The sequence below is a fragment of the Pongo abelii genome, chromosome 2 (genome assembly GCF_028885655.2).
Source record: "Pongo abelii isolate AG06213 chromosome 2, NHGRI_mPonAbe1-v2.0_pri, whole genome shotgun sequence".
In the NCBI taxonomy this organism is placed as follows: domain Eukaryota; kingdom Metazoa; phylum Chordata; class Mammalia; order Primates; family Hominidae; genus Pongo; species Pongo abelii.
The window spans coordinates 182,575,989-182,588,271 of NC_085928.1; the positions used below are offsets into that span (position 1 = coordinate 182,575,989).

The following is a 12,283-nucleotide window of genomic DNA, read 5'->3' on the forward strand; positions in this document are numbered from 1 at the left end:
GGATCCTCAGGGCCAAACTGGAAGTTCAACCACATAAACTGATTTTTCTAGTTAGCATATTTTTGTTCATTTCCTTGGCCATGAGCCTCATATGGCTTGGCTCTGTGTCCCCACCCAAATCTCATTTTTAATTGTAATCCAAATTGTAATCCCCAGGTGTTGACGGAGGGACCTAGTGGGAGGTGATTTCATCATGGGGGTGGTTTCCCCCATGCTGTTCTCATGATAGTAAGGGAGTTCTCTCACAAGATCTAGTTGTTTGATAAGTGTGAGACTCTTGCCCCTTCGTGCTCTTCTCTCCCTCCTGCCACCATGTAGGATGTGCCTTGTTTCCTCTTCACCTTCTGCCATGATTGTCAGTTTCCTGAGTCCTCCCCAGCCATGCAGAACTGTGGGTCAATTAATCCTCTTTTGTTCATAAATTACCCAGTCTCAGGTATTCTTTATAGCGACGTGAAAACACACTAATACAGAGCTACTATTTCTGTGTCACAATTTCATTATATTTTTTGTTTAATTATAAGCTGTTCCAAGTATTTGTAGGGAGTAAGAAAGAGGTTTAGATAAAATGACTTTTAAGATGGGGAACACAAAACACCGATAAAAACTTAAATTTACCAAGATATTTACTGGCAGAGATGGAACTGGGATTACAGTTTCCCAAATTTTAGTTCATGATATTTCCTCTCTTCTACATGAAATGAATGGTGAGGTTTTCCTTCTTAATCATTTTATATCTGTTTTTAAAAATATGGCAGTTCCACAAACATCATGGCTGGATGTTGTTTGCTGGAACCTGTGCCCCAGCTTTTGAAGGCCACCCCTCCCTGCCTATTTGTTGTTTTCAAAGGCAGTTTTTCTATAATGCAGTGCTGGGTGCCTGGGGTTTGCCAGCAAACAGAACGAAAAGATAAAGGTCATATATTTCCTGCTACACTAAATGGTCCTTCAAAAATGCAGAACACCACTGTTCTGTCAGCCTTTCTGCAAAGGATTGGCAAATATCTACCTTGAATAAAAGCATGTTAAAAAAAAAAACACTTTGGCAAGCAGAGAGGTGAGTCATATTTCAACAAAGGATTAATGCAAGTCCTGTTTTGTTTGTTTTGAGAACTCAGTCATTTTTTTAATCAGGTAGTTATGAGAATTTTAAATTCTATTTTATTTAAAAAACCCAACTTAATTAATCCTGCGATGATAAATTCTATTTTATAAAAAACAACCCAACTTAATCCTGTGATGAACTATGACTTTTATTGACCTTTTACAAAAAGTACAAGAAAGCTATTGATAAATCTTTTCTTTCTTTTTTGTAAAAAAAAAGAAAAGAAAAGAAAAGAAAAGAAAAAGAATCCAGATGAAACACAAAACGCAAACCTCAGTGTATGGGATGGCGAACGCCATTGACTTTCAAGGCGCCCTCTACTGGCAATGGCTTTAAATTTTTAAATGTCTGTTATAGGCTTTGGGATTTCATTCTTTAACCAAATAAGATTTTCAATACATTAGTAGAAAGAAAACATATGCAGGAAAAAAAGCCCCAGATATTTTATCTCAGGAATATAAATAAGCGAATATATACAAATGTATCAGGCATTATTTTACATATCCTGAAAACTATGCGTTGTTAATAGGAAGAAGAATAATACAGTCAGTTGTTCATCAAAGATGTATAGAGCGCTTATAAGAGGCACCATGTCAGGCATCGGGATCACAGAGGTGAGGCTGACGTGACCCCCGTATCAAGGGTCCTAGTCTTGTGAGGGAGTCAGACCTACCTGCAGACAATTAGCATGTCATGTGTGGAGTGCAGTGTGAGACCCGAGGAACGACCCCTAAATCCTCCTGAGAAAGGAGTTAGGAAAGGCTCCTGGAGGAGGCTGGCAAAGAAATACAAGAACAGTGAAAAGCACTCTAAGGAGAAGGAAGGGTGTTAGGTAAGAGAACACGGCGCATGTGCGGAACAGGAGCAGAACCGCGGTAATAAGTTCCGGGTTGGCTGGCTATACCACAGCACGATGTGCAGGGACGGCCAGGAGAGGATGCTATAGAGCAGCAGCTCTCAAACTTTTCAGTCTCAGGACTTGACAATCTTAAACATTATTGAGGACCCTTCCCCCTCCCCCACGAAGAGCTTTTGTTTATGAGGGCTTCATTTATTGATGTTTACTTTATTATTTTTTTTTTTTTGAGATGGAGTCTGTCTCTGTCGCCCAGGCTGGAGTGCAGTGGCGCGATCTCGGCTCACTGCAAGCTCCACCTCCCAGGTTCACGCCATTCTCCTGCCTCAGCCTCCCGAGTAGCTGGGACTACAGGCGCCCGCCAGCACGCCCAGCTAGTTTTTTGTATTTTTAGTAGAGACGGGGTTTCACCATCTTAGCCAGGATGGTCTCGATCTCCTGACCTCGTGATCTACCCGCCTCGGCCTCCCAAAATGCTGGGATTACAGACGTGAGCCACCGCACCCGGCCGATGTTTATTTACTTTTAAGAAACTGTTGGATGGGCATGGTGGCATGCGCCTGTAGTCCCAGCTACTTAGGAGGCTGAGGTGGAAGGATCACTTGAGTCCGGGAGGTCGAGGCTGTTTGCCGAGATTGTGGCACTGCATGCTCCAGCCTGGGTAACAGAAGAAGACCCTGAGGAAAAAAAAACAAAAAAAGAAGGAAGGAAAAAGGGAAGGAAGGGAGGGAGGGAGCAAGGGAAAGAGACTAAAACTAATAAATTTGAAATGTAGTTATTAATGTATTTAATTACATGTTATCTTAAGCTCTATTTTACGAAAGAAAGCCTGAATTTCTCAAATACAAATTAGTGAAAAATGTGGCATTGTATTATATTTTTATTTCTTTTTTTTTTTTTTTTTGAGACGGAGTCTCGCTCTGTCCCCAGGCTGGAGTGCAGTGACGTGATCTCGACTCACTGCAACCTCCGCCTCCTGAGTTCAAGTGATTCTCCTGTCTCAGTCTCCCGAGTAGCTGGGACTACAGGTGCGCGCTACCACGCCCAGCTAATTTTTGTATTTTTAGTAGAGACGAGGTTTCACCATGTTGGCCAGGCTGGTCTTGTACTCCTGACTTCAGATGATCCACCCGCCTCGGCCTCCCAAAGTGCTGGGATTACAGGCGTGAGCCACCACACCCGGGCCTACAAATCTCTTTAATGTCTAGCTTAACTAGAGACAGCTGGATTCTCACACCTGCTTCTGCCTTGGATCTGTTGCAACATCACATGTCTATAGCTGCTGGAGGACTGCGCTGTGCACTCATGAAAGAAAACGTGACAAAGGCAAATAACAGTATTATGAAAATAGTTTTGATTTTGTGGGCCCCCAAGGGGTCCCCAGACCACACGTAAGGAACTACTGCTGAAGAGGTGGGCAGGGGCAAGGTCACCAGGGAGAGCTGGGCATATAACATTAAGTGGCTTGAAACTTGCCAGTAGGCAAAAGGACTTGAAGCTGAAAAGTATCTTGTCAGGTGTGAGTTTTAATTCATCGTTTTTGCAGCTGTGGAGGGGATACATTTGAGGAACATGAAATTGAGGGAGACAAGAAAAGTAGTTAGAGAGTTATTGCAATTGTTTGGGCAAGAAGTGATGACTCAAGTAAAACAGTGTGTCCAGGGATGGAAAAAAAAGGGAATGGTGTTGGGAAATATTTAGGAAGTAAAACTGATTGGGCTTGGCGACTGATTGAAAGTTGAAGGACTGGAGGAAATAAATAAAACTTATAATTCTAGCTTGGGTAACTAGAGACCCAAGAGAAGGTGATACAATCAAATGACATAGGGACCATATAATGCAATGGTACTGCAGGGAAGAAGGTAATGCATTTAGATTGAGGCTTGCTGCCCTGGTAGGCCTAAGGATGGCTCAGGAGAGACATCTGGAAGGAGGGTGAATGTATGAATCTGAATCTTGTGCATGCGCATATTTACCATAAAACTTGAGTTTAGGGCCCTTTATCTGAATAGGCCCCTTTTATAGGTACACAAGATGTTGCTTTTTAAAAACACACATAGGTAAAAATACTTTTTAACTGCAGTTAGTATCACTGACTCTTCCCACCACAACTTCTCCTCCATTGTGATTCTCCACATGTTAGATGGCTTGGAATGGCTACAGGCATTTTGGGGATCCGCTAAGGAAAAATTGAGCTGGGGATACATTTAGCTTGAGTTTAGAAGGATATATTTGTTATTTGCAGCTGCTTCAGTTAAGTTATTGCTGACTTATCCAGGAGAGGAACAGCTTCCAGGAATATCCCATTCTATACTATGCTGAAGTGGAGGGCGTATGTATTGCAGTATGAACTTATTCAATGGCACTAAGCAAAATAAATTTCAGCAGAGTGGAGCAAAAACAATGTTAGAAATGTTTGGGGTCAGAGTGCATCTGTGAAAAATTCACTCAATCATTAGACATAAGAAATGTAAAGAGAATTTTGTTCTTATCAATGACAAATCAAAATGGAATTCTCCTCTGGAAAGAATTGTGGCGCATTAAAGATGGCTATAGGCTGGACGCAGTGGCTCATGCCTGTAATCCCAGCACTTTGGGAGGCTGAGGTGAGTGGATCACAATGTCAGGAGTTCAAGACCAGCCTGGCCAACATGGTGAAACCCCACCTCTACTAAAGATACAAAAATTAGCTGGGCGTGGTGGTGCGTGCCTGTAGTCCCAGCTACTCGGGAGGCTGAGGCAGGAGAATTGCTTGAATCCAGTAGGCAGAGGTTGCAGTGAGCTGAGATTGCGCCACTGCACTCCAGCCTGGGTGACAGAGTGAGACTCTGTATCAAAAAAAAAAAAAAAAAAAAAGGCTATAAACTCTTAATCACACCCTCCATTGTGTGGTGGTGTCTGTCTCCCCTCTCCTCAAATCTGGGCTGGTCCTATAATTTGCTTTGACCAACTGAATATGGTGGAAGTGATGTTGAATAACTTCCAAATCTAGACCTTAGAAGACACAAAGCTTTTCGCTTTTGCATATTGAGAATGTTCTATCTTGGAATCCAGATGCCATGCTTTTAGTATTACAATTCGGAAGGGAAAGCCATGTAAAGGAGATCCAAGGCAGTCAACCAACAGCCAGCACCACTGCCAGCCTCGTAGTGAGCCATCATGGAGGTTCTAGCTGAGTGGGACTCCGAAGTTTGTAGTCACAGGCAACATCAAGTTTAGCAGATGGTCCGCCAAGCTAAGCTCAGTCCACCCAGAATTCTGAGACAACAAATGACTGTTTTAAATTGCAAGTTGCATAATAATTTGTTGCTTGGCAATAGATAAACAAAACCCTATTGCATCATGTGTAATTTTAAACTCTCCTTAGGTGTATGTGGTGTGTGTGTACACACACAAAAATTTTTCTTTAATGGAAATCACATGATGTAGAATTTTGTGATGTTGATATTTGTCAACTTCTAAAACTATGGACAATTCAGCGTTTGGGCCAGAAGGAAAATAAAAGTCAAAGGGGAGTTTTTTGTTGAGAGGACAAATTTGACTGTATTTGTAGAGCTGAGAGGAAGGAGTGAGTAGAAACAGAGAGTTAAAAGTACAGGAGAGAAGGGAGGTACTTTAGCAAGTCCTTGAGTGAGACAATAATGAATTGGATTAAGGACACAAATAGAAATACTGGCTTTGTCCAAAAGGAAGTTAACTTCATTCTGTGAGACTGGTGGAAATGACGTAAGCAGGAGAGTTGTTACTCAGCTTAGTAAACCATTTATCTTAAAGTACAATACTTAAAATAACGTTAACCTGTGGCTAAGCAAAATAAGTATTATTTCTTGATTTCATGAATTTAACTGGAATGAAAAACATTTTCTCTATTAAAAAAATAATGAAAACAAAAAGAGAAAACCACATCTTAAAAGTGGTAAATTGCTGTTGGCCGGGCGCGGTGGCTCACGCCTGTAATCCCAACACTTTGGGAGACTGAGGCAGGTGGATCACGAGGTCAGGAGATCGAGACCTTCCTGGCTAACATGGTGAAACCCCGTCTCTACTAAAAATACAAAAAATTAGCCGGGCGTCGTGGCGGGCGCCTGTAGTCCCAGCTACTCGAGGCTGAGGCAGGAGAATGGCGTGAACCCGGGAGGTGGAGCTTGCAGTGAGCCGTGATCGCGCCACTGCACTCCAGCCTGGGCCACAGCCTTTGAGACAGACTCCGTCTCAAAAAAAAAAAAAAAAAAAAAAATTCTCAAACTCTAAAATTGACTTCGGGCTGGGCATAGTGGCTAACGCCTATAATCTCAGCACTTTGAGAGGCTAAGGTGGGAGTATTACTTGAGCCTAGGAGTTTGAGACCAACCTGGGCTACATGGTGAGAACCCATCTCTTGAAAAAAAAATTCCGTGGAACACTTATAGAATATGTTAGATAGGTCATTTTTTTAGTGCAGTTTACAATGGTTTATTCAACATAGCAAAAACTATCTGCTGAGAAAAATTTAGAACAGACATGAGTTGTGCAAAAAGCGAAAAGAACTTCACTCAAAAGCATTTTTTGCTTTAAAATTTGGTAGTTAAAAACAGGGCTTCCTTTCAGTTGTTTAATTTTGTTTGGAAATATTTACTTTTGGTAGTCTTAATTATATTTGACATAACTTCTTAAAAAAGAGGGGCAATAATACCCCAATTCTTATAAATTTAATTTTTCTTGGTGAGGACTTATTCAAAATCAACTTTAAAAAAACCACTCAGGCCAGGTGCGGTGGCTCACACCTGTAATCCCAGCACTTTGGGAGGCTGAGGCAGGTGGATCACTTGAGGTCAGGAGTTCGAGACTAGCCCGGCCAACATAGTGAAACCCCATCTCTAATAAATACAAAAATTAGCCAGGCGTGGTGGCGTGTGCCTGTAATCCCAGCTACTCAGGATCGTGAGGCAGGAGAATTGCTTGTATCTGGGAGGCGAAGGTTTCAGTGAGCCAAGATCATGCCACTGCACTCCAGCCTGGGTGACAGAGCGAGACTCAGACCATGCCCTCTCCCTCTCACTCCCCACAAAAAGAGAAGAACATGGGAAATGGCAGTTACAGTGAAGAAACACACTCAGGAAGGAGGCTTCAAAATCGTTTTTTCAAAGTCTACTGTGTGCCCTGTTTTAAGTGCTGAGAAAACAGGAATGGCCAAGAAAGACAAAGTTCCTGCCCTTGTGGAGCTTACAAATAAGCACGGGGAGAAAAACAAACAAGCACATACACACAGACATGATCATCAGAAGTGAGATGGAAAACAGCAACAATCAGTGTCGCAATCAGATGAGAAGGCCAGGGGATGGGGACAGGAGTGGTGATTGGGAGGGTTGGGCAGACTGGCTGGCTGAGCTGGACTTCTCTGAGGCGGGGCATTTAATCTAAGATGCCAACAATGAGCCAGCCATGAGAAAATCTGGGAGAGGAGCCTTTCAAATGAAGACACGTGCAAATGATGTCACCAGCCTCTCTCACTCTGATGACACAAAATGTACGGACAGCACTGAGCTACCATGTGTGCCTATTAGAAATCATATTTACATTTCCAGTCTTTTGGATTTGAGACATCTGGTACTGATATCTGTATCTTCTAGATGTTTCAATGGGGGGTCCATTAGAAAATCTGAGTTATAAAAAAAATTAAAAACATAGGGGATAAAGAGAGAATGAAAATAACAAGAAAAGCAATATTAAAACACACATACAGTTTACATTTAAATGCCCCAAAGGAGATGTGTTGGAGCTGTTTGGGGATCCATCCAGCCAAATATAACCACACACCAAGAAGTTTTGTTAGGGGACATGAAAGTAACTATAACAAAATAGGAAAACCAAAGTTACACACTTGTATGTGGATCATTTAGAATATAAACAATTCACTCTGAAAAACAGTTTTATAAATTCCTCTGGCGTTGACATAAACTAAGCATAATAAACTCAAGTGTGAAATTATTAGATTTATTTGTAATGACAGGGTCAGTGTGAGAACCTGCCTTCAGTGATAGTGATGCTTTGGCTGAAACAATTCAGCTCAAACTCTTGGCATTATGATCATCCTTTCCTAACATGTGTATTGAAGTTCCCAAAATAGTCCCAGGGCCTGCCTGGCTTTTATGAATATTCTACCCAGTCCAAAGGAGGGCAACACATACTGTATCCAGACATGAAACAAATGCCATGAAGGAGGCCACTGAACCACCTCTCTAAAGGAAAGACAGCTGGAGTACTCCACTGGGCAGAAGATTTGGAAAGAATTGTGGCTAGCAATTTGGCATACAGAAAGAGAAGAGAACACTGTTTTCAAATGGGAAACAGAAAATGAGACAGGGAAATGAAAGCACATTCCCAGATGGAGCAATTTTATTTCCAAACATGATTCAGAATAGATATATGCTTTGCTACCTCCACACTGGATTTTCATTTTATAAAATATATTTGCTATTAAAATCATTCATAAAATCTACCTTCCCCTTCGTAGTGGGAAATAAGCAAAGTCAAAGGTTAAAAGGTCATGCATAAAATAGATCCACCAAGATAATTATATAATAGTCTTAAATTCTTCACAAATCAATAAAACATTAATTTATACTTCACTATACAGCACTTCAAGGTTTTTTATATATTAATGTTTATATTTCACAGACAACAATTTTACAAAAAGATTATCATTTTTTTCATAAAATAGGAAAACAAAGCCACAGTACTAAAAAAAAAAAAATCAATCTGCAGAGTGTAAACATTTTTTATAATACAAACAAAAAGAACAATGAAACTCAAGTACTTTATCAGAAACAGTGGTTGACCTCTTTTTTCCTTTACTCCCTTTTCATCTGAGAGAGCCTTTTAGAGATCCAGAATCATTTGTTGTCTGCAATTACTACAGGCTTTGGCTCACAGTTCTGGGGAAAAATGCCAATTGAAGGAACCCTGCATATACATTTTATTTTCTTTTTCTTTGAGACAGACAACCTCAAAATAAGGTCCAAATATTGGTTCTTTCAAATGGTGTCAAAAAGAATAGTATTATATGAGGAGGATAGTTATCATAGAATAAGAACTAAAATCCCATTTTTTTTTAGGAAAAAAAGACCTTCGACGATGCAGGTGTCTGTGTATAAGGAACTATGACCTACCAAAAAACCACCACATAAGAAGAGGCCAATATAATTTGCCAGTCTGACAAGACAGTTGGTATTATAAGTGGAAGAGACCTCAAGGATCACATAATTCAGCTCTTTGATTTTAGAGGGAGGAAAGACGAGGCCCAGAGATGGAAAGTGGCTTGCCTAAGTACATTAGCAAGTTAGCTTCAATGGTTATTTTTATACACGCACAGGCACACATACATACTGTTGCACTGACTTCTGTTTTGTACATAAAATGCTACTGGCTCATACAATACATCAATAAGTATGCAACTTTTCATTTGTTATTTCATTGCTGGAAGTGAGAAATACCCAGTCTTCTCAGGAGTGAAATGGTTCTACTTTCTCTCCGTGGTGCTCTGTATCATTACTCAGCTCTACTGCTGCTCTCCGCAGCCCCTAAAAGTAGCATAGATTGGGGAAGAAGGAAGGATGGCACGAAGGCAGGCAGAGATCCTCAACTCAAATCAGAATTGGAGTGTCTTGTTGTGTCAAAGATGTTCCCACTGGCAGTGAAGACTTTACATGAAATTAAGCTTGGGCTGTTGAAACTTCCAGACCTGGCTGGAAGGAGGAAATGGGGGATCTAGGCACCACCAGGTGCCAGTGTACACCCTTCACTCAGAACATGAGCTTGTGTTCCTCTGACCCTAAAAAAAGTGGAGATGAGCAGTGCGTGTCTTGCCTAAGCTACTGACTATAAACTTAGATGACTTTACTAGGTGCAGTCATAGTTTCTAATTATTTTAACTTGTGTATGCATATAAACATGAAAATATTTATGCCTATGTTATAGTAGTATTAATAGCTTATTATATCATTTCCACAAAATTACACGTGGTTATAACTGTAGGGAAGGTTTTAAAACCCTAAGGCAATTTTTTAAAAAATACCATCGTTTTTAATATTTATTATGGACATCTTTCTGAAAAACCTTAAGTCTAGCTATGTGTATTAACATTAAATAACTTAAAAAAATAAACAATACATTATATTGTAGCAAAATAGCTCCATTTTAAAGCCATATAAGTGAAAAAACTGAGTTTTCAAGAATAGACTAGACCTTCTAAAGGTATTTTTCACAATTTTGAACTAATATTAAATGTATTTTCTTTTTTGACTATGCCAAATATATTCACACTGCTCTTGGTACTTTATGTCAGAAGTATTTTTATGTGAAACACTAGGTTGTTTCATTTGCCTGTTTTTACTTGCTCTATAATGAAAAGTTTACTCTAAATCTAAATAAGTTTGCTCCCAAAGATCTCCCCAAGGAGAATGGGGACAGCATAACCAAAAAACAACAAAAACCTAATGATATATAGATATCCAGTGCATGCGACTTCGTATTTTCTAATAATAGTGGTAGAAAGTAACTTTCAAGTATCCCTGTAATCCAACTGGACTTACAGATAGCGATCTCATAAAATGAACATTCTAGAGGAAGAAAGTCCTTTGAGAAACTTGTTCTTTCTAGAAAACCTTTGCCAAAATTCCCATAGGAAACAAAACCATCCATTCACAAAAGACCAGAGGGTACTTGGTCCCCAGTACTGACCTGAAAGTGCACGCATTTAATACTGCTCTGAACTCAAGGTTAACTCTAGCAGAATTGAGGAGTCCTCGTTTTTTTAACTTATTAAAGGTCACTCTATCATCCAGAGCTAGAAGAACTGCTTCTAAAAAGAACGTCCTAATGAAGGCAGGACCCAGAGTTATTTCCAGTTCCTAGTCCTGCTTTCTCTAGCTGTAGGTATGAGTATAGTTGGCTAAGATAACAAGAACAGAGAGATTGGCCCATTCTGGGAACCAAATTTAGATGTTTTGCACTTAAGTTAGTCAAATTCATTTTTAAAAATTAGGTTATCATAAAGACTTCAGTTATGGAATAGAGATTCCATAACTCGCAAGTAGAGGGGAATGGGAGGAAGAATTAGTCAACTAAAAAGTGCATGTCTTTCCAAAGCAGGTGTAGGAGGTCAAGAGGGGCTCGAGGCTTCTGGAAGTTTTGCTCCTTTACAGGTTTTGATCTAGCCACTTGATGTAACTATTCCTAGTCCGGATTCCCACTGAGAAGTTGGTGGGCCAGCTAGTAAAAATCATACATCCGTGAAAGCCATCCTCAAAGTGATCCAGGGTCACCTCCACACCGGCAGTCTCCAAACGCTTGGCATACATGATCCCATCGTCTCTGAGGACATCATGCTCACACGTCAGAATGTAGGTCTTTGGGAGGAGCTGCAGCACTGCCTGGTCTGCAATGAGTGGGGCAGAGCGGGCATCCAGCAACTGAGGAAGTTCCTGGACAATCCTGGCATTGCCTGTGGTCTGTACAACAGGCTTGTAGTTCTTTGTGAAGGATGCAGGCAAGAGGGATGTCCAGTTTAGACGGGCCCTGAGGGCAGCAGCCTCTTCCACATCAAGTGAAGTGTGATTGTTAACAATCATTGCCTGCACAAAGTCATAGTTGCCTTTGAAGTAGTCCACCCAATACTTCACCATGACATAGCGGGGCAGGATTGGGGTGTTCACATTCTGCTGATAAGATGGTGTGTTAAAATCTAAAGCTTGAAGAACCGGATAAATTAAAGCTTGTAGTTTGAGCTTATTTTTTAGGCTGGCATCTTGAGTAAACTAGAGAAAAGGAAGCAAATACATTATTTCATTTTGCATGCCTTCTTTTATAGGAACCATACCCTGTAGAGTAGCTTAATGTGTTACTCTGAATCTGTCAATGGTATAAAAGTGTTACATTTCTATCAGGCACTGTATAAATAATATAGTTTAAAAAATAATTCTCCATCATTACCATCACTACCCTATCAAGCTGCTAGATATTTAACTAAGAAAAGTATGATGTTTACAACTCAGTTTTGAGTGAATCCTGTACTTGTATCTATCTTTAGGCAGTTAAGACACCTAGGTATTATGAATGGATAACGTGTGAACCTTATTTAATTTTTTATTCCCTACAAAACCCCCAAAAAAGGTCATGGCTTCCTAGGGAGAAAAAAAAATTAGTCTTACTCTTCCAGAAGAGAGGGGCAGAAAAAACTCAATAAGCAGATTATGAGACTCCTGAGTGTTTAAGTAGGACCTCAGGGTATGCCTTCCGGTGAGCATCTTCACGCTTGGTGAGACAGAATTTAAATAGTTGTGGCA

At 40.4% G+C, this 12,283-nt stretch overlaps 1 protein-coding gene across 1 annotated transcript in view; it reads right to left on the minus strand.

Annotated features, from left to right (window-relative positions):
- Positions 1-8,314: 8,314 nt before the first annotated feature.
- The window catches only part of NCEH1 (neutral cholesterol ester hydrolase 1), a 78,538-nt gene continuing 74,569 nt past the window's right edge, over positions 8,315-12,283 (minus strand). Inside the window, 1 exon segment of the mRNA NM_001132556.1 lies at positions 8,315-11,755. Coding sequence (NP_001126028.1) covers positions 11,138-11,755 — 618 coding nt within the window. The 3' untranslated portion in view covers positions 8,315-11,137.